At 35.6% G+C, this 27,312-nt stretch overlaps 3 protein-coding genes across 3 annotated transcripts; 1 reads left to right on the top strand and 2 right to left on the bottom strand.

Moving 5' to 3' along the window:
- Positions 1-1,170: 1,170 nt before the first annotated feature.
- LOC102239806 (olfactory receptor 1052) lies at positions 1,171-2,106 on the bottom strand. Its single transcript, XM_005885118.1, has one exon. It carries the CDS (start codon positions 2,104-2,106, stop codon positions 1,171-1,173), a length of 936 nt encoding a protein of 311 aa, XP_005885180.1.
- Positions 2,107-14,159: 12,053 nt separating this feature from the next.
- Positions 14,160-15,086, bottom strand: LOC102239487 (olfactory receptor 5AS1). Its single transcript, XM_005885117.1, has one exon. The coding sequence runs from the start codon at positions 15,084-15,086 to the stop codon at positions 14,160-14,162; it is 927 nt and encodes a 308-aa protein (XP_005885179.1).
- An 8,344-nt stretch (positions 15,087-23,430) lies between these two features.
- Positions 23,431-24,375, top strand: LOC102252888 (olfactory receptor 5F1). The gene has a single exon (XM_005885081.1). The coding sequence runs from the start codon at positions 23,431-23,433 to the stop codon at positions 24,373-24,375; it is 945 nt and encodes a 314-aa protein (XP_005885143.1).
- The last annotated feature ends 2,937 nt before the right edge of the window (positions 24,376-27,312 follow it).

The raw sequence follows: 27,312 nt of genomic DNA, 5'->3' as shown, positions 1-27,312 counted from the left end.
CTGGTGCTCCAGGCACTTCTTATATTTCTCTGGACTCAGCTCTAAAAACAACCACTTCTCCAAGGAGTATGGCATTTAGAAACCAGGATCTGGACAACATATTCTATTTATATGTATGTACTTATAATTTTCCCTTAAGAATACACTTGAACCCCCTATAATTTTATTAAATGTCACCCCATTTTAATGTAAATAAATTTACATTAAAATGAATACATCACACACATATTTTCAATGCTTTTATATTTCCAAATCTTGGTAATTACAACTTTTCAAAATGAAGACTCTATGCTATAGCTAAACAGGTTTAGATTTGGGAACCATAATTCTGAGTTTATATCTAGAAATATTAACTAGCATTATGGCCAGGTGAAAATTTCTTAATCTCTTTGATTCTGTGTTTATGTATACAAAGTGACAATAGTAATGCCTGTTTCCTGTGTTTGTGAAGATAAAATTAAGTTATATGGATTTAAAACATCTTCTATGTTTTATTGACAATAAAATAGGTAGTCAATAAATATTTGTTTTGTTTTTTTAATATAAATAACTTTATCATAATCTATTATTGTATACATCTACATTTATTAAACTACTTTCTCCATTGTTGGGCAATTACTTTAATCATAATTTTTGTTTATTATTTATTTATTTATTTATTTATTTATTATTGATTAAGTTATTACATATGTGTCCTTATCCCCATGTTACCCCCTATTCCCCCCACTCATGCCCTCACCCCCCTGTTGTCTGTGTCCATTGGTTAGGCCTATATGCTAGCATATAAGTCTTTTGGTTGATCTCTCCCCCTTACCCCCACCCACCCCTACCTTCCCTCTGAGGTTTGATGGTTTGTTTATTTTTTAAATGTAATATGGAAGACATATTGATTTGGTTCCTTTAGATAAATAACCAGAAATAGTATTTGGGGACAAAACTACAACTTTCCTCTACATATAAGTGTGAGTCATTCTAGAGCGGTCTGGCAAATGTTAATTTCTATGAACATTGCCCCTGACCATCAGTTTTATCATAACCTATTCACATTGACCACTTACAACTTCTTAAACTCTAAGATTCCTTTGGGATCAAAGTTTTAATAAATTCATATACATATCATTCTCCAAAGCACTTGTTTGTATACTATTTTAGAGCACATTTGGTATAAAATTAACAAGGAAAATATTTTATTTCTATAGCCCTTTTCACAGCATCCTTCACCTCCTTATTTCTTAGGCTATAAATCAATGGGTTTAGCATAGGAATCACGAGGGTATAAAACACAGATACCACCTTTTCTTGTTCTAAGGAATATTGGGAGCTTGGTTGAATGTAACTAAAACTTATGGAGCCATAGAATAAAGTGACAGCTGTGAGGTGTGAAGCACACGTGGAGAAGGCTCTGTGTCTACCTGCTGCTGAGCGGATCCTCAGGATGGCAGTGACAATGAAGAAATAGGAAATCATCACAGTTAAGAAAGTGATCAGGGCAATAATGCCAGAGAAGATTAAAAGCAACAATTCATTCATGGATGTGTCAGAACACGATAGCTTTAACAGTGGGGGGAGGTCGCAAAAGAAGTGGCTGATGACATTGGGTCCACAGAAAGACAGTTTCATCAAGCCAATTGTGTGTGTCAATGAGTTGATTAAACCTCCTACACATGATCCAATGACCAGGGCAACACAAACCATTTTAGTCATAGCCACTGTATAAAGTAAAGGGTTCGCAATGGCCATATAGCGGTCATACGCCATTGCTGCCAGCAAGAAGCCCTCAGTGGTAAGGAGTGACACGAACAAAAAATATTGCACAATACATGCAGAAAATGAGATCTTCTGTTCAACAAAGAAGTTCAGCAGCATTTTGGGTGCAAAGACTGACGAGTAGCAGGCATCAACAAATGACAGGCAGCTAAGGAAATGATACATGGGTGTTTGGAGTTTGGGAGTTATGTGGATTAGAAAGAGCATTCCTAGATTCCCCACCAAAGAAATGGTGTAGATGAGCAGAAACAACACGAAGAGGAACACTTTCAGCTCAGCACGATCTGTCAGCCCCAAAAGGATAAACTCAGTAACCAATGTGAAATTAACATCAGCCATGTGTTTGTTTTTCTTGGAACCTGTTAATGATAAGAAGATTGGAGTAAATTGAGAATAGTCGTTCTGCACATACCAGACGAATTACAATCTCTAACTAGCTGTGTGACTTGTGTTATTGCTTTTCTGCTCTGTTTTTCAAGCTATTAAATTAGAACATTTTTCACTAGAAAGTCTCTAGTCTTTTCAATCACTGTTTATTGGCCTGTTCCATAAGGAAATTCCCTGTTGAAAAATGAAAACATTAGTGTTTTAGCTTCAGGATGCATTCAAAATACTGGTCTTAGTGTGAAGGAAAAAAAAAAGTGAATTTCATTCTAAAATATGTAAAGAAATCCAGTTTATAAAGCATAACAATAGTCAGAGTTGAAATTTTAATCTATGGTGCCGTGAAACTCTTTTAAACTTCTCTTTTGGATTTAACAGTAGCTAAAGTCAAATATATTGGCTATAAGAATAAACCATACCGTGGCATTTAAAGAAAGATATTCCACTTATGCCTTTGTTGTATTGATACTCCATATTTTGTTGTAACTGGGATGTAATGAAAGGCAAGGCTCTGACATCCACAGTCTCTGGAGTCATCCTTAGAAAATAGCCAGAGCCACTGGCTTTGGAGCAGACTGCCCACTGGGAATTGGGTCGGGGCCGGTGGGGGGGCGGTACTCTGAGCTGAGGTATGAAATATAGTGAACAACAGTTTAGTATTAGTGTTTGATATCCAATAGAAATATCTTACTCAGGAAACAGAGTCTTTACCTATAAAATAAAACAAACCTATAAAAACAGACAGATACTGCTTCGCAATATTTTTTATGTTGCAACACATTTCTTAGAATATGCAATGCATTTTCTAGTTAGTCAATGCGAATTTGTTGATTATTATTACATTTCGTCTGAAAACGTTATAATTTTACATTTACATTTACATAACAATATTTTAAACAGTTCACAATAGCATAAAAATATTTTAAACAGTTTACCTCCAAGAAATAAAGAATGATGGTTTTGGCTTCATTCTTTCATTTAGGAGACAGGTAAACTATTTTTTTTAGCACAGTAGGTAAAATTTAAAAAGAACAGCATTATAAGATTGCCGCAATAATCTATATATATATAAGCCTAAGCGACTTATCAACTGGTCGCTATGATGCGCACTGACCACCAGGGGGCAGATGCTCAATGCAGGAGCTGCCCCCTGGTGGTCAGTGTGCTCGAAAGATATTCCACTTATGCCTTTGTTGTATTGATACTCCATATTTTGTTGTAACTGGGATGTAATGAAAGGCAAGGCTCTGACATCCACAGTCTCTGGAGTCATCCTTAGAAAATAGCCAGAGCCACTGGCTTTGGAGCAGACTGCCCACTGGGAATTGGGTCGGGGCCGGTGGGGGGGCGGTACTCTGAGCTGAGGTATGAAATATAGTGAACAACAGTTTAGTATTAGTGTTTGATATCCAATAGAAATATCTTACTCAGGAAACAGAGTCTTTACCTATAAAATAAAACAAACCTATAAAAACAGACAGATACTGCTTCGCAATATTTTTTATGTTGCAACACATTTCTTAGAATATGCAATGCATTTTCTAGTTAGTCAATGCGAATTTGTTGATTATTATTACATTTCGTCTGAAAACGTTATAATTTTACATTTACATTTACATAACAATATTTTAAACAGTTCACAATAGCATAAAAATATTTTAAACAGTTTACCTCCAAGAAATAAAGAATGATGGTTTTGGCTTCATTCTTTCATTTAGGAGACAGGTAAACTATTTTTTTTAGCACAGTAGGTAAAATTTAAAAAGAACAGCATTATAAGATTGCCGCAATAATCTATATATATATAAGCCTAAGCGACTTATCAACTGGTCGCTATGATGCGCACTGACCACCAGGGGGCAGATGCTCAATGCAGGAGCTGCCCCCTGGTGGTCAGTGTGCTCCCACAGGGGGAGCGCTGCTCAGCTGACCAGGATGAGCGGAGCCAGAATGAGCGGGAGCAGCTCCCCCCGGCTGCCTGCCACTTTACACATTACTATATCTTTCAGGGGATGTTGGATGCATGTTTCAGCCTGATCCCCGCAAGCCATGCTGTGGGACCCCACCGGTGCACAAATCCGTGCACCAGGCCTCTAGTAAGAAATAAAAAGATACCTATGTTAGATCTAGTTACTGACCCGTGAGTAATCCCCATGTAAATATGTAGTTATGACTGACTAAAATTATTCCTTTAGGAAAGAATATATAAAAATGAATTAAAACATTGATTTCTTTATTGTTCTATTAGAAACTGCATGACAAATATTTATAATATAAAAATGAAATGTCAGTGTAGGGTAAGAAGTAAGAAAAGTGACCAAATTACAAATTGCTCCCACCCTTGTAATTTGAAGTGTTTATCAGATTAAAATCTGAACACTTTTTTTTTTTTTTTTTTTTTTTTTTTTTTTTTTTTTTTTTTTGGTATTTTTAACTGATTCGCAGGATAGTATGTGTAAGGGATATTCAAGTAAGTGTATTTAACTTACCGATGGAAAAACAAATGTCCAACACCTTAGCTCATGTAGGAATCTCATAATCGCTCATTCCCATGATCTATTTCTCTGTATTACTCCCCAAACAAAAATAAAACAAAAAGTTCAATTTATGTGACATTTACAGTCATTCATAAATTAGGTAAATGATAGAAGTTACAGGTAGCAGGATTCAAATTCCAACTTCTCCTTTATTATATGAGAACCAAAGACAAAGTCTTCAGGGTGTAAAAGTAAAACTGATAGGATCAAAACACCATTGTCTCAGAAAATAGGTTTGGATAAAACGTTCAGTTTTATATTTACCTTAGTTCAAATGGGAATAGGGTCCCTAGAGTTAATCCTCTAATTAAAAGGATATATTGAATATATTATTTAAAGTTCCTCTGTGTTTCTTGAGGGATTTAGGAGACTCTCAAGAATTTAATTACTCCCTTCAGGCATTTAATTTTTTGAATGTGACCATTAATAGAAGAATATGTGGGACAAGGATAGGGAAAAAAAAACAAAACAGAATATGTGGCCCAGCTGGTATGGCTCAGTGGTTGAGCTTTGACCAATAAACTAAGAGGTCACAGTTCAATTCCTGATCAAGGCAAATGCCAGGGTTGAGGGCTTCATTCCAGTAGGGGGCATGCAGGAGGCAGCAGATCAATGATTCTCTATCATCATTTATGTTTGTATCTCTCCCTCTCTGAAATCAATAAAAATATATTTTTTAAAAAAACAGAATATATGATCTCTGAAAAAAAAAGTAATAGAATTGATAGTGATGCCTGCTTAGTGCTTTAGCAAGGGAAGCTTTTCTGGGCCAAATTTTCAGTAACACACACATGAACACATACACATGCAAAATCAAAATCCACACATAACTAGGATTTTAGGTAGTAGAACAAGACCTGATAAAAAGCAATTCCATTCCCTTGAATTTTGATAATGGAATCAAAGAAAATAAAAACTACTGCTTCTTCACAGTCCACCTTTAAATGAACCCGAGTGCCCATCTCTTGAATGTTTATTCAGTCTAGCACGTGTTCATTGATAGAAAATTTGGGATTTTTTTTTTTTGCCTTTACCTAAAAATGAATTATGAGGGATTCTAATAATAATATTTCTCACTTTCTCTTATGTATGAATCTAAATAAGAAATTTAATTTATTCTTTATTCTAAAAACACTTAAATTTTTCCTTCTTAAATGCAAATTTCCTAAATGCTTAAATTAAAATCTAATGGTGCAGTTGATAAGAGTAGGGATTAAGTGATATTTTAATCATAAATTAGGCCAAAGGATAATCTATTATTTTAGAAGGTCTAGAACATTTCAAGTATCTGATATATTCTGTTTCTTTTAAGACATATAATTTATTTTCAGTCTATATATAAAGAAATATATAAGAATTATATGTAAAAAATATAAAGAGATTAAATTTCTCAGATAAATATTTATTTTCTCCTAAGAAATTGTAAATTAAGTAAACAAAATTAAATGAATAAAGAAACATTAAGAACGTCTGTAAAACCTCAATTGAAAGAAAAAAGAACAAATAATACATTCAGAAAGTACCTATCAAGTCTTCTATCTTCTATAGGACATATAATCCTTTGAAGTTTCATAAAATACCATGTTTAAAAGCACAAATTTACGAAAATGGCTCCATGCCATTCATTAGATACTCAAATATGTACTCAAACTAAGACCTAATAGCTTTATGAGCAATAAACCTGATATTAAGTAAAAATTATTGATACTTAGAATTCTTATAGTGCTACAATTACATTTTACATATAGAAAAATTTATTAGCATTATTTAAAATGAATTGGCATATAGTTAATGAGACCTTGTCAAGAACAAGGTCTTTATGTGAAAAATATTCAGAATTTATATTAATTAATACACTACATTAAAGTGTTATGTTTTAGCAAATAATGAACTCGTTTCAAATAAAAGTTAAGGGACACTTATGGTACTACTAGAGGCCCAATGCACAAAGATTCATGCAAGAGTAGCCCTTCCTTCCCCTGGCTGCCAGCACTGCCTTCACTCAGGCCCAGAGCCGCCTTTCTGGCCTTTGCTCTGGCCTGGAGCTGCCTTCCACCTCTCGCCTTGTCACATCAATTTGCATATTCCCTCCTTATTGGCTGTGGGTGCTGCCATCTTTATCGCAAAGTGACAGTTAATTTGCATATTGCTCTTTTATTAGATAGGATAAGCTGTGGTCATTTTAAGTGTATAAAGACTTTTCAAAAACATACTCCAGGGCAATTACTACCACCATCAAAATATAGAACAGTTCCATAACCCCAAAGCCTTTTGTTCTATTTATAAGAAACCCATACCTCTAACCTTCAACCCCGAGGAAATACTGACCAGCTCTATATCTCTTTCTATGAGATATGCTTTAGTAGAGTTTCATAAATTTGGGATAATACAGTATATGCTTTTTCTGTCTGGATTTTTTTCAATCAGAATAATGTTTTGAGATATATTTACGTTGTTATATAAAGCATTAGTTGTTTGTTTTTTATTGCTAAGTAACATTTCTTTGTGTGGTTATAGCCCACTGTATATTCTTTCACTTACTAATGAACTTCTGTCCCTGGAAAGACACCATTAAAAACTAATAGGACAATCCACAGAATATGGAAAGACAGTCACAGTATGTGTATGTGACAAGGCACTCCCATCCAGAATACATTAGAAATTATTGATAATCAATAAGAAAAAGAAAAAGAAGAAAAATAAATATGAAAAAATTAGAAAAGGGACTTTGTAATGAAAAATATTCAAAATAACCAATAAGAGTATGTAAAAATGTTCACTATCTTACTCAGACATTTCTAAGAGGTGTGTGTAAATCAGTGATTCCCAAAGTTGGTGCTACTGCCCCCCGGTGGGTGCTGCAGCGATCCAGGGGGGCGGTGATGGCCACAGGTGCATTTGGGGGCGATGAGTAACTGCTATTAAAATTTTAAAAAAGTTAATTTCCAGGGGCTGAGTAATATTTTTTCTGGAAAGGGGGTGGTAGGCCAAATAAGTTTGGGAACCACTGGTGTAAATGGTGCAGGCACTTTGGAGACTGTTTGGCAGTACCTGAATATAAGCCTGATTTATCTCCCAGGACTTCCACTTAGGGATGAGTATAGGTGTCCACAAACACACAGAAACAACAATGCTCCTTTATTTATTTTCTCAACTGAATGTGCTGGCTAGGACCTTCTGTATAATTTCAAATAGAAGTGGCTATTATGAATATCCTCATCTTGCTCCCAAAATCATTCGTGGGTGTGGTAATGCTAGATATCTTATCATTAACTACAATGTTGGCTGTAGGTATTTATACTCTACAAATATTTTGTAGAGTTTTATCATTATTAGGTATTAAAATTTATAAATATTTTTAGCATCTCGTGGTAGTATATTATTTTTTCTTTGTTAGGTCAGTTAAAACTACCTTCTTTTCTTAGAGTAAGTCCCTAGTTATATTTACAACTAGAGGCCCGATGCACAAAATTCGTGCAAGAGTCGGCCTTCCTTCCCCCGGTTGCCAGCACCGGCTTCCCTCTAGTACCCAAACCTGGGTTTCCCTCCAGTCGCTGGCAGGCACCCAGGACCCGGGCTTCCCTCACAGCCTTGGATTCATCTGGAAGGTCATCTGGAAGGATGTCTGGTCTAATTAGCATATTATACTTTTATTATTATAGACTACAGGCCCGGTGCACGAAATTTATGCATGGAGGGGGGGTGTCCAGCAGCCCAGCCTGCACCCTCTCCAATCTGGGACCCCTCAGGGGATCCCTCTCACAGTCCAGGACTGCTGGCTCCTAACCGCTTGCCTGCTTGCCTGTCTAATCACCCCTAACTGCCTCTGCCCACTGACCTGATTGCTCCTAACCACCTCTGCCTGCCTGCCTGATCGCCCCCTAACTGCTCCCCTGCCAGCCTGATCACCACCTAACTGCACTCCTGAGGCCTGATTGCCCTCTAACCCAGCCGTGGGCAAACTACGGCCCCTTTGAAATGAATAAAACTAAAAAAAAAAAAGACCGTACCCTTTTATGTAATGATGTTTACTTTGAATTTATATGAGTTCACACAAACACTCCATCCATGCTTTTGTTCCGGCCCTCCGGTCCAGTTTAAGAACCCATTGGGGCCCTCGAGTCAAAAAGTTTGCCCACCCCTGCTCTAACCACTCCCCTGCCAGCCTGATCGACCCCAGCTTCCCTCCCCTGCTGGTCTGATAGCCCCAACTGCCCTCCCCTGCTGGCTTGATGGCTCCCTACCTGCCCTCCCTGCCAGCCTGATCACCCCTAACTGCTTGCTCCCCTACTGGCCTGATTGCCCCTAACTGCTTGCTCCCCTGCCAGCTGATCGCCCCTAACCGCCTATGCCTCAGCCTCCGCTACTGTGGCTTTGTCCAGAAGGAAGTTGGACATCTGTAAGATGTCTGGTATCCAGTCCAATTTGCATATTACCCTTTTATTAGTATAGATTATTTTCCCTAGGATTTTGGTTTCTCTGCTATAAGATGCACTAGCCTGTAATTATCTCTCTTTGTATTGTCCTTCTTAGGTTTTGAGATCAGTGTTTCAGTGGTTCCATAAAATTAATTTTAATTTCTTTCCTTTCTGAAAGAATCTTAAAATTATATCCTTTATTGCCTATATATTAGGAATACATCATGAGAGACACATAGACACCTGAAGTTTTCTTTCAGGATGTTTTTTTTTTTTCTTACAAAGTTTTAATGTTGACAGTATTGCAGATGATTCACTCCCTGCCCACCCCTTGCCCAGCTCCACCCATCCCGCCTTCCCCTCCCATGGCCTTCACCACATCATTGTCCCTGTCCATGGGTGATGCATACATGTTCTTTAGCTAATCCCTTCACCCTCTTTATCCAGTCCCCCTACACCCCTCCCCTGAAGTACTGGCAGTCAGTTCCATGTATACATGCTTCTGGTTCTGTCTATTTTGTTCATTAGATTCCACATATTAGTTAGATCATATGGTATTTGTCTTTCTCTGACTGGCTTATTTCACTTAGCATAATAATCTTTAGGTCCATCCATATTGTTGCAAAGGGAAAGAGTTCCTTAGTTTTTACAGCCACGTATTATTCCATGTGTACATGTACCACAGCTTTTTTATTCACTCATCTATTGATGGGCACTTGGGCTGTTTCCAGATCTTAGCTATTGTCAATAGAACTGCTATGAAAATAGGAGTGCATATATTCTTTCTGATTGGTGTTTCAGGATTCTTAAGATATATTCCTACAAGTGGGATCACTGGGTCAGAAGGCAGTTCCATTTTTAATTTTGGGGGGAAACTCCATACTGTTCTGCATAGCGGCTACACCAGTTTGCATTCCCACCACCAGTGCACTAAGGTTGCAGGATATTTTTTATAACTATAAATTCAGTATCTTAAACATATTTAGAAATATTTAGATAATCTAATTGGTTTGGACTTGTTTTGATAAGTCTTGTTTCTCAAGGAACTTTTTTATTTAATTTAAGATATCACCTTAGGAATTTTTTAATAGTTATAAAACCTCTAATGGTATTTTCATTTCTGTTTATGGTATTGGTAATTTGTTTTTACTCTCATTTTTTCCTTGTTAGTTTTGCTACGGTTTTATCTCTTGGTATTATTTTAGAATAATTACTTTATTATTCTTTATTAAATAATTGGTAATTTGTTTTTACTCTCATTTTTTCCTTGTTAGTTTTGCTACGGTTTTATCTCTTGGTATTATTTTAGAATAATTACTTTATTATTCTTTTATTAAATAATTTTTTAATTTATATATTCTATTTTTATTTATTGTCTTTCTTCTTACTTTTTCAACTTGATTTATTTCAAACATATTTTAAATTTTACACTTTTATTTTTAAAACATAGGTTTTTCATGAATATGTTGCTTTACATATGAAGAGTGATTAAGTGCCTTTTTCTTATTAAAATTTTACTGTGATCAGAGAATATACTTTGTAGGATTTCAATTATTAAAGTTTGTTTTATGACTTAACATATAATCAATTTTTAAATGTTCCATGTGTATTTTAGAGAATGAGTGGCATAGTGTTCCATGTATTTCTACCTGCTCAATTAAATTGATTATGCTGTTATTTTTATTGGATTGATCTGTCAATTACTCAGAGAGCTATTTAACAACCTCCAATTAGATCTATGAAATTTATTAACTCACTTTCATCAGCTATCTTACAAGTATTTTGAAGCAAATTAATAAGTAAATTCAAATTTAGAATCATTTTTATTTACCAATAAGAAGAATCCCTTTTTAAAAATAATATTGTTCCTTAATGTTTGCTTTTTCAAATATGAATATAGTGACACCAGCTGTCCCTAAGTAACTTTTTCCATTTTTTTCCTTCCAATCTGTCTGTGTCCCTGTATCTCTTGTACACATTATACTTTAGGTTCTTCTTTTTTAAAAATCTACTCCAGTGGTTCTCAATTCAGTCAAGTTTGCCTCCTTCCTCTACCCCAGGGCATATCTGACAATTCTAGATACTTGTTTAGTTGTCTTAATTGGGGAGGAGGAATGTTACTGACATCTGCTGTTAATTTACAATGAACAGGATGCCACCACCACAAAAATTCATTAAGTCCAAAATGGCAATATTCTTAAGGTTAATAACCCTGATTTAGTTTGTCAATCTTTGTTTTTATGTAGTAATTGGCATAGCTGATTTTTCTGGATGTAGGCACAGATTCAGGGAAAATAGAAAATAATTCTTAGAATATCACTATTGGAATTATAAAATTAAGTTAGATCTAAAAAATTTCCAAAACCTATCATTACGAAAGATTGGAAAGAAATGATTGTCCCTGTAATATAGCTAAAACATAAAAATTCTCAGATATCCCATTTTCTATAGAATATCTGAAAAAATTTATAAACACACAAGTAGCTGTAGATTGTAAATAAACCAAATATTAAATACCATAAAAAATACACACACTCACACACACAAATGTTAAATACAGATGTTGTGTAAATACAAAAAAAGAACAGTTGAAAGATAAATACACCACAGATTAGGGAATTGTCTATTTGGAAAAGGTACTGAAATCATAACAGTTGGTAACAGATTCCTTTAGTGTAAAGACAACAGGAAATATCAAAAGCTTAAATAAACCCACATTACCTCTTCCAAACATACTCATGGGTCAGAAAGGTCAAGAGTAAGCAGTGTATCTAGAAAAACCATCTTTTCATGATCCTTAAAGCACTTATTGCCGAGACACCAGACTTTTTATGTTTGGTCCTTCGCTTGCAGAGACAAACTGTGTCTCATGGTATAGATGGAATCTCAGGTGTCCGCAGGTTGGATCATTAGCATCTTTTCTGGTCTCCTGGGACTGGAACTAATCAGAGTAGCAGGTCTCCTCAATAGCTATGCATGATATCATACCCCAAAATTTTTAACAACCATTCACATTAAAGTTTTATGATTACACAGCGAGAGAGAGGGAGAGAGAGAGAGAATTAATTGAATTGTATGCTCTTCTTTGGGAATATTTATATAAAATGTCAGCTTTCCTTCTCTCTAACAATTCAATAGGCAATAATAGAGCTGGGGATAGTGTGGAGATTTTGCAGATATTTCACATAGTTTTATTAGCTTTTACTTAATTTTATATTTAGCTTTCTTCAATCAAACAGATCATATACACATTATTTGTGTGTTTGGAAAGGGTAGTAGATGTTTCTTTGTGCAGTCTGTTGTTAATTAGTTTGCATGTCGTTGGGGATACAAACTGTGACTCATAGTGTAGATGGAGTTTTAACATATAATTAGAGTAAGTTATAATATATGCAAATAAATAAAATAATGAAGTCATGTCAATCCAAATATTGTACAAAATTTAAAGATTTATGACATCCTATTGTGAAGATACTGATAGAACATTAACATGCTTTAGATACAAAATGGAAGATATTACTATATCACAAGAGAACAAATTTATTAGAACTAATAGCAATGTATCAGTTATAAATTATGGGAAGTCTTCGCCATGCTACTTCACAGTGTTTACAGCCAAGAGAAAGTTGGATTCTCAATTAATACTCACTTTAATGGTTTCATTTGTCTTATAGTAGTAAGTAGAGACCAGAAATGCTGCTAAACACCCTAAAATGTGCAGGGTAGTCTTCTCCTTACCCCATCCCCACCCCCCAAAAGAAATATTAGCTCAAAGAGACAATAGTGCTGCTTTTAGAAACTCAGAGCTTAATTGACTCATAGAAAAGCAGGGTTGGGGGCTGGGTAAAAAAGGTGAAGGCATTAAGTAAAACAACAAAGATAAATCCTCATTGACACAGACAATACTATGGTGATTGCCAGGGGCAAAGGAGGGTGGGAGAGGTAGGAGAGGTGGAGGAAAGATAAATGGTGAAGGAAGGAGACTTGACTTTAGGTGGTAAACACGCAATAAATATGCAGATGATGTATTATAGAATTATACACCTGAAACATTCATATAATTTCATTAACCAATGTAACCAATCAATTCATTAACGTTTTATATTAAAAACTCTTTCATGGCTTACCAATGCATTGTGGTTTATTTATTTTAAACTAACTTATTTTGAAAAATGAATTATAACTCTTAGATAAAATAGATCACTATTAAAGAAGGTATGTCCCTTAGTACAATGGAAGAATGATTAGAAGTCAGCTCAGTAATGTGGTTTTTTAGAACATAGAGTATACTAAAATAAAAGAACAATTCAAAATAACCCGTATGCCAGGTGCTACATAGGTGTTGGAAAATAAACCGAAGTATTTATTCCCTGATGGCAAGGAGCTTCTAACATGGGTGGGTTGACAGATATGTCAATGTATAACTTCAACACAACATAATAAAGAATATAATGACTCAGAGAAATACAAATACCATATGATCTCACTAATATGTGGAATCTCATTAACACAATAAAATTATGAACAAAATGGAACCAGAAGCATAAATACTAGTACATGGAACAGACTGGCCGTTGCCTGAGGGGAGGCAGGTGTAGGTAACTGGATAATGAAGGTGCAGGGATTAGCAAAAGAACATATATGCATACCCCATGGACAAGGACAATAGTGTAGTGAAGGCCAAGGGAAGGGGGTGTGGGGGTGGGTGGAGGTGGGCAAAGGGGGGAAAACAGGGGAACACCTGCAATAATGTCAACATAAAAAAATTTAATTAAAAATAAGAATATAATGAATCAGAGTACAAAGCTTTATAAGAACACTAGTTGAAGAGTAAATATTATTTAATTCAGGAATGTTTCACAGAGTAGAATATTTTAGAGAGAACATTTCCATAAGAGAGGATGAAAGCATTTTAAAGGAGTGAAAATGGAAAGTTATTTTTATTTCTGGAAATAAATTTAAAATAGTTGACACAAGTTGTTCATGGCATAGTCATCATGCTGATATTGGAAAGGCAGGCTGTCCTTTAAATATTTTTCAGTGATTGAAATTCTCAGTTTCTTGCTAATAGTTTTTGAAGGGCATTTTTTACGTCCTTGTTTCTGAAGCTATAGATTATTGGGTTAAACATGGGGAAAACAACAGTATAAAACACTGCAACTACCTTATCAGTGTTTAGGGAATAGCTGGTGGTGGGACGTAGGTACATAAACAGGAGTGTTCCGTAGAATAGGGTGACTGCTACGAGATGGGAAGCACAGGTGGAGAGTGTTTTGCTTCTACCACCTGAGGACTTGATGCTCAAAACAGTGCAGAGGATACAAAAGTAAGAGATAAATATGACCATGAAAGTGCTGGTCTGAATGAAACCACATAAGACGAAGAGCAGAAGCTCATTGATATGGGTGTCTGCACATGATAAAGCCAGGAGAGGTGGGATATCACAGAAAAAGTGGTTGACAATATTGGAGCCACAAAATGGCAGCGTGAACGTGAGGCAGACATGTACCATCGAAGTCATACTTCCACTGAGGTATGCCAGCACGATGAAGCAGACACAGACTCTGCTAGACATGAGGGTAGGATAGAGCAGTGGGTTACAGATGGCTGCATAGCGGTCATACGCCATTGCTGCCAGGAGGAGGCACTCAGCATCAGCAAAACAACCGAAGAAAAACATTTGCAGGGCACAGCCTGAGGGAGAGATGCTTCTCCTGGATGCTAAGAAATTCACCAGCATTTTAGGAGTGATTGCTGTAGAATAGCTGATATCTAAGAAAGACAAGTTGCTGAGAAAATAATACATGGGGGTTTGCAAGCTTAGATTGATGTGAAATAGGATTATTAGGCCCATATTTCCCACCACAGTTAGTGTATATACTATGAGAAATACCAAGAATAGTGTGATTCTGAGAGGTAGATAATCTGTGAATCCAACAAGTAGGAACTCAGTTGGCATGGTATAATTACTCTCCAACATCTTGGTTTTCTTGTTCTTCCCATCCAAAATAGATGGTGTTGGAATACGTGAGTTGACTCCAGTGATCAATGAATCAAGAATATCTTTCTTCTCCCTTCTAAAGAAGGATAATAAAATTATAGTCATGACATTCTGTCTAATATATTTGGTTTGTTTTTATTTTTGTCATTTTCTTTACTTTTTAATATATGTTTTATTGTTGATAGTATTACAGATATCTCTCATTTCCCCACCTGTCTTCACCCAGCCCTTACCCACCCTCTCAGGTCTTCACTACCCTATTGCCCACGTCCATGGCTATGCATATTAGTATATAAGTTCATTGGTTTATCTCTTCTCATCCCCTCAACTCCACATCAAGGTATGTCAGTCTGTGCCCCAAAAATGTAGACACACAATGTCTGTAGATTCTACTACATTTTGAAAATAAACTATATTTTAATAAACACTGCATTTTTAATAATTAAAGTGTGTATACATTTTTGGGACACCCTGTATATTGACAGAGTCCTGGTTTTACTTCTTACCCAAAATACTTTGGTGCCTATGGTGTTGAAATATTTTCTACTGCTGTAAGAATATTATAAGATATTATTTAAAAAAATGTTAGTGCTGGAAAGAACCTCAGTAATTATCTAATCTATTCTTATTTTTCAGATTGGGTGACTAAGTCACATTCACAACATCATTCAACAAGTGACATGTTTACTAGTGACTTAAATCTGTGTGTACCTTATTTCCATAAATGGGTTGTGGGATCAAAGTTCAACTTTCCTTCTTTGAGTGCCCATGAAATTAAAATTGTTTAGAGGATTTGTTGATTAAGAAAATGAAATCCCTAATATTTCATTTCTCTTGAAGGATTCATGCCACACTACTTTGAGCCAAAATCTCCTAAAAGAATTTGAGCCCACTGATTTCCAAGGAAATCTCATCAGACAAAGCTGTTGTTGGTGCCCATGAGTGGATTTTTATTTGCTACTCTATTTGAAGTATGACTATAGAATGTGCTCTCTCTTCTTTTCCAATGGCATTGTGCTGTAGTGGTTAAACACTCATAGGCAAAAGTGAGTTTAACTTCTGATGCCATATCTAATGTTCTATAAGTCATTGAACTTCTTTATGCCTACATTTTTTTGTTTTGCTTAACTGGCCTAATAATATACTATAATGCTGAAACCAGGATTATAGATAACAAAGCACTCTTTACAGGTCTCGTTATACTATAGATGTATTAAAATGTATCTATTATTACTATTAATGTCATTATAATTATTGATGTTAACATCTGATTTGAAAATAATAAGTTCTCTGACAGTTATAGAAATGCTGTGTATTTATTTGTTATGATTTGAAATATACCTGACTTGTTTATGACTTAATAAAGTCATTTTGATCTACTTGTATGGCTTATGACATTATTTTGATCTATAGTAAGTCCTCACTTAACATCATAAATAAGTTATTGAAATTTGGGGGAAATGAAGTAAAACAAAACCAGTTTTGCTCTAGATTAATTGATATGAACAAGGTTAAGTTCCTACAGGATCACATCAACATTATTATGAAATGACATTGAACAAAACAGTGTTATTAGAGGACCTGCTGCATTTGTTTATGGTTTAAATGAAGTTGTTCTGATCTAAAGGTGATTTTTTTGTTTTGCTTTGAGGAGGCCATGTCAGGATGATATCATTAAAATTATTGTGCTACTGAGTGCTTATTGATATAAGCAGATTGAGGAGCCACTATGACATAATGAACTTTTAAACTTCAGATACCAAGAGTTTATGAGGACTTACTGAGTGTTTGGCATTGGCAAGGCTACTCTTTGCTGACCTACACAGCTCTCCACCTTAGGACATTAGCTCCTATCACATCAGGACTAGTCTTAGTGGGCAGTGGAAACATGAATCAGTCTCATGAAGGAGATCATCTTGCCTGCCAACATCAGCACCTCTGTTCTGATAGGATAGCATCACGCTCTAGCAACAAAGGACTTTCCATTAATGCTGACTGCTAGACATCAGCTCTTGTGTGGCTTAGCTGACTCCTCTGAGAGCCAACTCGTGGACAGGTACACTACAACTAACGTTAGACTTTATTTATTTCCCCTTGCCTGGAACAGTAGCATAGTGAATCTATCATTAGTTTGGAGTAGTTTATTTCTGTTGACTCATTAAGAGATATTATCCTGTATGCTATTGGCTTGTGAAATCTTTTTGTTACAAATTACAATTCCAGCAGCGAACCTGTGTTAAAAAATTGGCAAAGACAATCTAAGTCTTTGAGCATAACTGTACCTCAGACAAAACATGGGACAAACATAACATAGGCATACTCTCTATGCCCATAGAAACTAAGGTTTATCCTGCTGATGAAGTTTAGCTTAATTCATTTAGCTTACTCAGTTTCATTAGACCATTGAATTTCCCCAAGTTCCAAAATAGGCACAGTGAGTTTCCCCCTCATAACAATAAGGAACACGATGAATCAGGCAGTGAATTTTGGAAACTGTCATGGTTAAGGTAAGGTTAGAATTATGGCCCACCCCATCTCCTACTCACTCCCCCAGCCTAGGAGTCAGCGAAGACACATGATATCTAAGGCAATATTATCTGTGATACTCACACAAGATATTTTGTTGATGTTTTAGAGAATCAGTCACTTACCTCAGTATCATCTAGAATTTTGAAGTAAAGAATTTATTTTGGATAAGACACTGGCAACATTTTCTCTCCAGTTATGGAGCAATAGCATAGTGAATCCATCTTGTAATAGATCTTGTAAGGGATGAATATTTATCACATAGTTTGTGACAAGTGGGACATTGCCCCAAGATAATCCCCAGCCCCAGAAGGACTTTGGATAAACAATTACTTTTGTTCCAGTGAAATGGCTTGAATGATTTATTTTAAATGAGAAAGATAATGAACTGACTATAATGTGGCCAGTTACAATATAACATATGTCTCCTTCACTGGGAGATCTTTGATTAAAAAACAATATCAACAACAAAAATCCTTAAATTATACCAACAAAGAAAAAGATTTATCCTGTATACTCTATGATGTCTATCAGATACTTAAAGACGAGCATTTAGTTAAGTAATGGAGTTCTAAATTATAAGCTCAATGCTATTAAGAAGAATCCCAGGGACCCTAATTTTTGTTTGTTTCTCAATTATCTGAGTGACTGCAAAGAAATATGTCTTGAATGGTAAGATATAGGAGTGAGAGTTGTGACAAAAATAAAACCACCTGGATTTGACTGTTAGTTTTGTCACTTCACAACTGTGAGACATTGAGCTACTTATTTAATCTTACTTTTATTAATTGGTAAATTGTGAATAATAATTGCCCCCTTTATCAGATTCTTGTGAGGAGTGAGATAACACATGTAAATACTTAGCACCTGAATTTATTCATTTAATGGCTACTAGCTTTCTTTTGCAATTATACAATGATAGCAATAAAATATATATTTATCTCACTTAAATAAAATAGAAAATCATTAACAAGTAGGATTTGCTCATGAACACATAAATAAATATTTAACAGTCAAAAATAAATCAATGCAATTCACTATAATATCATTCTAAAAAAGAACATAATCATATCGGTGGATGAAGAAACAATGATTTAATATAATTCAACATCTAGTCATAACAAAATACTTTAGCAAATTAAAAACAGAATATCACTTCTGAACTTGATAAAGGGAATATACAAAAACCTATAGCTAATATAATATTTAATGATAAAATGGATGAACGCTTTCCTTTAATACAGTAAACAAGCTAAAGATATGTGTTCCCTCACCACTTCCATTCTACATGGTACTGATGGTTCTACCAGTGCAATAAGCAAAAAGGGAAAAACAAACTAAGAAAAAAGTGAATAAAGTTTGGAAAGGAGAAAAATAACACATTAATTTCAAAATTTAAATATAACAAATACCATTTGTAATAGTATCAAAACATGAAACACATAGTGGTAAGTCTAATGAAATATGCATAAGAACTATATACAGCAAAATATTGTAAGCAACAAAATAATGATGAGAGAGATTTAAAAGCTATATAAATGAAGAAATATACTGTGCTCATGGTCTGGAAGACTCATTACTGTCAAGACATCTACTGTCTCCCAACTGATCTACAAATACAGAGCAATAATGATCAACTCCCAGCAGTCCTTTTGTAGAAATTTATAATCTGAAACTAAATAGTAAATGTAAAGAACTAAAAATAGCCAGAATCTTGGAAAACATATTGTAACAGACACTATCTGATTTCAGATGTATTATGAAGCTACAGTAATCAAGACAGTAATGAAGAATAGCATAAAAAGTTTAGAAATTGATCCAAACCTATATGGTCAAGTAAATTTTACAAAAAATTAAATCTATTAAAAAAGGATAGTTTTGTTGTTGTTTTTTTAAATGGTAGGAGATCAATTAGACATCAATTTGCAGAGGAAAAAGGGAGAAAAAGAAAAAAATGGGGAGAGCTGTTCTCCTATTTACCAAAGATAAATAAAAACGTAAGTCCACACAAAGAGGGTCTTTGTGCATGATTACTTTAAATTAGAAACAGACCTTAGGGCCATCAACTGATGCTACATTTATAGAATGGACAACTACTTAATAATAAAAGGAAAAAACTGATAAAAGTAACCACCTAGTTGGATCTCAAAACAGTGCAATGAGACAGAAGCCAGATTCACAAAGGCTTCCAGTGTATGATTCCACACATGGTTATCCCATTCTGAACAGGGAAAAAACATGGCATAAATCACACCAATGCCTTCACAGTGGTTGTCAGAGACCAGAAGAGGGGCTGGAGCTGTCTGTAAGGGGTACAATGGAAGTTATCAAACTGGATAAAATATTCCGTGTTGCTTGTGGTGGTTATAAGACAGTAGGTGTTTGTCAAAACTCACCAAACTGTTCACCTAAAAACAGTGATAATTTTCTCTAAGACTCCTATGGTACAATAAGCCTGACTAAAAAAGTAAGTTTCCAACTTATTATTTAATCATTTTTAGTTGAAAGTTTGTATTTATTATTCTTTCTGCTTCTTCCTTAAATAAACATTTTTAAGATTTTAATTTATAATCTCTTGTTCAGTAAATTCAATCTCCTTTCTTAGACATGTTTTGTTTATGGTTTAATAATATTAATCTCTCCTTCCCCTGCTATGATAACTCACTATGCTGATTTTCTTTCTGTCTCTCTTAATTCACATTTCTGGTAGCTCAATTACAAATTATTTTTAAGTATGTTCATATTTTATGTTGTTAAGTTTCATACATTAGTAAATAAATATTATGTATTTGATAGATATCAATAGAGCAGATTTTAAGGCTTGAGATTAGGAACTTTGCAAATCAAGTTTTTAAACAATATTTAACACAATGTAACAGATTTTTCTTCACATGCAGAGATACTTTAACTGCTTTGAAGTTTGAAAGATTGGATTTGCCAGAAGATACACACAGAAAAGTATATGTACATGTACATATATACACATGTGAGTATGTGTGTAACTAAGTGACTAAAATGTTAGATGAAACTGGACAGGAGACTTAAGTTGCTAGGTATTAATTCTTTCCTACAAAATTGTGTTCAGGTTGACTCTCCAACTTCCTAACAGTTTGTTCATTGAAAAAGCATTTAATAGCTTTATGTCTTACTTTCCTTATCTATAAAATCCTATCTAATAAAGAGGGAATATGCTAATTGACCCTCACACCATTGCAAAGATGGTGGTGCCCACAGCCAATAAGGATGGAATATGCTAATTGACTGTCACGCCCTCAAAAGATGGCAGCACCCAGTCCCCTCAGCCCCACTGGGGCGGCAGATGTGCGGCCACTCCGTGTGCCTGCCTCTGGAGACCCTCAGTCCCCTGAGCCCTCCAGTTGCCCAGGGCCGCCCGAGGCTCAGGTAACCAGGGCCGGCTGAGGCTTGCGCTGCCGGCAGTGACAGAAGCAGAGGTGTGATGGGGTGTCACCTTCCCCTGATCGCTGGGTCACCTCCCACCCCTGAGGGCTCCTGGACTGTGAGAGGGGGCAGGCCGGGCTGAGGGACCCCCCCTCCAGTGCATGAATTTTCATGCACCAGGCCTCTAGTATGTAACATAATAATGCCAACCATAAAGACTAGTGTAGAGGTGAACTGAGAATTCAAATGGAAAATTGTGATATAGTATTTCATGACTGCATATGCATCTCTATGCAAATAGATTCTCCATGCATCTGATGCTCCATGTGGTTTACTTCACATTGTTTTACTTGTGAATTGAGGTATAGAAAATCTGCAATTTTATCCCCTTGTGGGATAAGAATTATAGACAATAATTACAGAAAAACAACACAAGTTTTAAATCATAAAAAAGAAATTAGGCTCTTTTATTCAATGTCCTATTTGCTCAGGGTATAGGTTCTTTTTCACTGTTGACAATATTACAGATGTCCCTCAATCTCCCCACCCCCTGACCGTCACCCAGCCTTCCTCCTCCAAGCCTCTGCCCTACCCCAGGCCTTCACACTCTATTGTCTGTGTTTATTGGTTATGCATATATGCACATTACTTCTTTGGTTAATCTCTTCCCATTTCCCCTCATCCGTGTCCTGAGATATGTCGGTCTGTTCCATGCATCCATGCCAGGGGGTCCATTTTCTTTGTCATTTTATTATGTCCATTAGATTCCACATATAAGTGAGATTATGTGATAGCTGTCATTCAGCATAATATGCTCCAGGTCCATCCATGCTGTCACAAAAGGTAATAGTTTTGCTTTAAACATTGTACGATGAATATTAGTTTTATCTTCTCATTAACTTCACTCCAGTACAGGGTTGGATTAGAGATGAAGTTATCCAGACAAAGGGAAGGTCACAGACACAGACAGACACAAACACACACTCACAAACATACCAAATACACTGGAAGGAAGAAGAAGAATTTAGTAGTGGGCTATGTTCTTTTGGAAGCATCTGAAAATAAGAAAAGACGGGCAATGTAAATAGGCAATTTTTATGTTGGCAAAGTCTTTAAAGTAATACAGAGATCAGGAGCCACTTCATGATGCAATGTTTGATTCCACATAACTGCATGTGATCATATTTTATTTTCCTTTGAGACTGGAAGTTTCTGCCTCTGGAGATTTAACTTCACAATTAAACACTATAACTTAGTCCCTGTGGTCACCCAATTCTCTTCCAGGAAAACAAAATAAAAGTGGAGCAACATGTATTTTCTCAGAAGCTGTCTCAAATTTTTACAAATAGGTCATTCAAATGTTCACTGTTTCATCTCTTTTAAAAGTGAGGGTATATTGACAATATTGCAGATGTCCCTCATTAAAAACATTTTCTTTTTAGCTACAACTGAGAAGTGCTGATAAAAAAGAGAAAGAAAACCATAGACTACACAGGTAAGACAATGGGAAGATAGCTGTAAGGTTTTGGTGCTGTTATTCACCAAAATGGACAGGTAGCAAGCGCTACAACAAGACATTATTTTGAAATGTACATTGTAAGTAGAACAATAGTTTGATAGCACATCACAAAGTCAGTCTTCAGAATTGAAGGATGTCAAAGATTGGTTATTTGAAATAATGACTATTTTGCTGCTTGGGTTACATGAGAGTTACTTTTTGGAGGCAATGAATGAATTTAGGAGTTGAAGAATAAACAGAATGGTCTTGAGCGGGAAAATTTTTTTCGAGTTAAAACTACATACTTGTTTAGAAATTGGAAGACCCTTCAGCAAAGATATCTGTATCCTTCACATTTTGGATGTGGGGTGGTAGAAAAAAATAAAACATCATTTGTTTGTTGCATTTGCAGAAACTTAAGTGAAGTATGTGGACTTGAACAGTAATTTAAATTCAGGTTCAATGCAGACAATTGCTTAATAAATTCAAATGCTTGTCCATTTTCCCACTAATTTTCATCTAACTTCAATTACTCTATTTACTATGCTATGCTATCTTAGGTTTTTTCCCATGAGTGAATGTCCTCATTAACAGTCCTACTATGCTTGTAAACTTTTTAAAAATCATACATATAACCTGGCTGGCATGACTCAGTAGTTGAGCATCAACCTATGAACCAGGAAATAACAGTTTGTTTCCCAGTCAGGGCACATACCCAGGTTATAGGCTCAATCCCCAGTAGGGGGCGTGCAGAAGGCAGGTGATCAATGATTCTCTCTCATCATTGATGTTTCTATCTCTCTAGCCCTCTCCCTTCTTCTCTGAAACCAATAAAAATATATTATTTAAAAAAGAGACATTCAACCTAATATAAGCTTAAGCAAACTGTATGTGTAATACATGACCAGAACTAATTATACTTTGGTGACCGAGTTCATCCTGCTGGGATTAGCAGACACGCTGGAGCTACAGATTATCCTCTTTGTGCTCTTTTTTGTCATTTACACACTGACAGTTTGCGGGAATGTGGGGATGATCCTCTTAATCAAGATTGATTCCAGACTCCACACACCCATGTATTTCTTCCTGGCTAACTTGTCCTTTGTGGACGTTTGTTGTACCTCGAACACCACTCCAAAGATGCTGGTGGATTTATTGTCAGAGAAGAAAACCATCTCCTTTGCTGGCTGCTTTCTGCAGCTGTACTTCTTTATCGCCTTGGCCACAACTGAATGCATCCTCTTTGGCTTAATGGCCTATGACCGGTATGTGGCCATATGCAACCCTCTCCTGTACCCCTTGGTCATGACCAGGACAGTCTGCCTGAAAATGGCAGCAGGGGCTTTTGCAGCGGGACTCTTGAACTCCATGGTGAACACAAGTTATGTAAGCAGCCTGCCATTCTGCAGTTCCAATGTCATCCACCACTTCTTCTGTGACAGTCCTCCGCTTTTTAAGCTCTCCTGTTCAGACACACGCCTGAATGAAAGCATCATTTCTACTTTTGCTGGAGTGAATATGGTCGGGACTCTGCTGGTCATCCTCACCTCTTACTGCTACATTCTCTATTCCATCTTTCGTATGCATTCAGGGGAGGGCAGGCACAAAGCTTTCTCAACGTGTGCCTCTCACCTGACAGCCATTATTCTGTTCTATTCCACCGCCATGTATACTTATCTGAGACCGACATCCAGCTACTCGCTGGGTCAGGACAAAGTGGCCTCTGTGTTCTACACTGCAGTGATCCCCATGTTGAACCCTCTGATCTACAGCCTCAGGAATAAGGAAGTAAAGAAGGCTTTATGGAATGTAATCACCAGGAAAAGGATCCCTGCATTTCTGTGATTGGTTAATTTTCTGGACCTAGCAGAGTATTTAATGAACTTGCAAAGCCTATTCAAGCCTACAGTTTTTCATAAGAATATTTCTAAGTAGTCATGTTCTGTAATATTGAAACATATGTATTGTATAAGAAAAGATACCTTAAATTTCCCTAAGCATAATGTAAATTACCAAATTTAAGTAAGAACATGGACCCTCATCTTAACCATTCTGTAATCTCCCTGGATGCTCAAAAGTAAGGCCTTTTTGTAATAAAATCTTGCCTATTGAAAGAAAGGTATAGACTACTTAGTAACAAAAGTCATAATATCACATGAAACTAGGCATAGAATATATTTGTATTTATTCATAAACTATTTCCCTGTGCATTATTATTATTCATCATTTATGATTTGCAAATATAGTTATATATCACATATCAAAATGCTTTAAATTTAAAATCTTTCCATTTAATGTATTAAATTATCCCCTCATAAGATCCTTAAATAAAATTTCAGAAGTACTGTTTAAATTGCAACTGTAAACTCACCAGATTTTATTTCTCTTATTCTACCATTTACATATCTATTCCTTAAAGTATAAAAATGAGTTTGTGCAAAAGCATGCTATCAAGAGACGCTGTCTGATTAAAATGCACAAATTATAGCTTTTCTGTATCCTTCCCTTCTTAAAAATGCCCAACCCTTCTCTTCCCTTCTCTCTCATGGGACTGACACAGACACACAAAGCCACATACTCACAGATTGAGCTACAGCAAAGCATATAATCAGTGGATGGTTCCAAAGAGAAGGCTCAATGCTCAATGGATGAATGCAATATATATTCTTCACAAAAGGCTTCTAGAGTTCCTGCTCACAGAAAATCCTATCAGCTTCCAATAAAATAAATTTAAATTTAATATTAAAGTCAAGCAGATTAAAAGATACCAAATAAATAAGTAATAGGGATAGTTTATGTAATATACAGCGTGAAGACTATAGTTAATATGACTATATTGCATATTTAAAGGTTGCAAAGATAGTAGATCTTAAAACTCCTCATCACAAGGAAAAAATTTTGTAAATATTGTATGTATAGTGATGAGTAATAAGCTAGACTTACCGTGGTGATCATTTCACAATATAAACAAATATTGATTTATTATATTTTACAACTGACACTAATATAATGTTATATGTAAATTATTTCTCAAGAATAAAAAGTTAAACATTATTAACATAAAGGTAGCAGGGCTTAGTACAATTCTGGAGGAAAGTGAGTGGGGATCAAGGCTTGCTAAAAAGAGACAGCCACACTTATGGTTTTTGAAGGAAAATTCCTCAAGACCCATCTCTTGCCCTTGTCTTTGAAGTGGCACCTGAGTGGGGAGGTGATGCACGATGTGGCATAGCAGGCTTTATGACCTGTCACTAACAGGTCACCCTGCTCATACATACAATGCACTCAGTGGTCCACGTAGGTGACCTTGGCCAGATGGATGTTCATGAAGGAATCAGTGTTGTCTGTGCATCCACGGGCCATGTTCTCACCCCACATTGGTTACCTGGCCCTGGAGGTAGAACGATCAGGCTGGTCTCAAAGATGGGTTCACTCTTTCACTGAGTAGCTCACCTATGTTATTCTGTACCACCTTGCTGCTTTTTGGCTGGATTCTTTCCACTTTTTTTGTCCCAGGAATTTAATGAAATCACATATGGAACAAAGACATTTCACCAGTAAATACTAATATTATATTCCTTCCATTGAATGTTTTCATTTTCAATGAAACAACATTTGGACAATGCAATCCAGTTATTCTGAGACTTGGATTTTCAGATATGTCATATCTCAGACATACCATGTTCTCTGTCTGCTCTCCAGTACAGCCCTCTTACATGTAATTAATCTCATTTACAAAATTTGCAAACATTTCCTACTTTGGGGACTATTATAACTTAATGATGATGGCATTTTATTTTAATTACTTGAATATGTGCTTCTTATGTAAATTTTGAGTATTTCTATATTCCATTTATTTAATTATGTAAAGTTAGATTATTTCTTGTAATATTTTTAAAATTATATTTTCTTGCTTATTGTTCAATGCATTTATATGGAAAACATTCCAAATATTTTATTTAATTTAAAAAAGAAACTTACATTATAAAAATATTGAGACTTCTAGTTATTATATTGAAAGTAATTTTATCTTTTTTTTTTTTAGAACCTGAGACTACTTATTAAACCCTTCCTTATGAATGTACATTATTTTGCCCCTTGCTATGGTATCTTTATTGCTTTCTAGTTTTAAATTTTACAGTTTTCTATTTCATTTGAATGAATATTTCCTAAATATACAGATATCAATCAATGTTTTGTTTTATTCAATGTTTTCTGAATAATTTATGTATTAAAATGAATTAAAGAAGTGTGAAATACATGCTTTTAAGGTTTTTTTGGTCAATTTTTTCATTAGTGATTAAGTAAGACCAAATAACTTCAGAACCTGTTAATGCTACAAAGTTGGAAAAGTTAGTCAACAAGATGAAAGGACTCAAAGAAACAATATTCTACAATTGCATACATCCAAATAAATAAGCAATAAAACATGTCATGAATAGATGGATTCCTCCATTAAATATTTGCATATACTGGTACTGCCCAGGAAAGGGTTAACTCAATCAGCCTGGGCTGCCTAAACTGTGCATATTCCAAGGTCTTCAGGACTGGACCTTGACTGGCTCCTGAGAGAACCTCTGAAACCTTGGGATATCCTACCTGATAAGAGCATCTTTGTATCCTGGGGCCCACAGGTAAGTTTATGCTAATGATGTGATTCATGGTGAATGCCTGTTTTATATTCCTGGGCTTTGGCCAGTGGTCAGCAAACTGCGGCTCGGCAAACTGTGGCTCGCGAGCCACATGTGGCTCTTTGGCCCCTTGAGTGTGGCTCTTCCACAA

The sequence above is a fragment of the Myotis brandtii genome, unplaced genomic scaffold (assembly GCF_000412655.1).
Source record: "Myotis brandtii unplaced genomic scaffold, ASM41265v1 scaffold892, whole genome shotgun sequence".
Classification (NCBI taxonomy): domain Eukaryota; kingdom Metazoa; phylum Chordata; class Mammalia; order Chiroptera; family Vespertilionidae; genus Myotis; species Myotis brandtii.
Note: the sequence above shows the minus strand (reverse complement) of the source record. Positions and strands in the feature narration are given on the sequence as shown.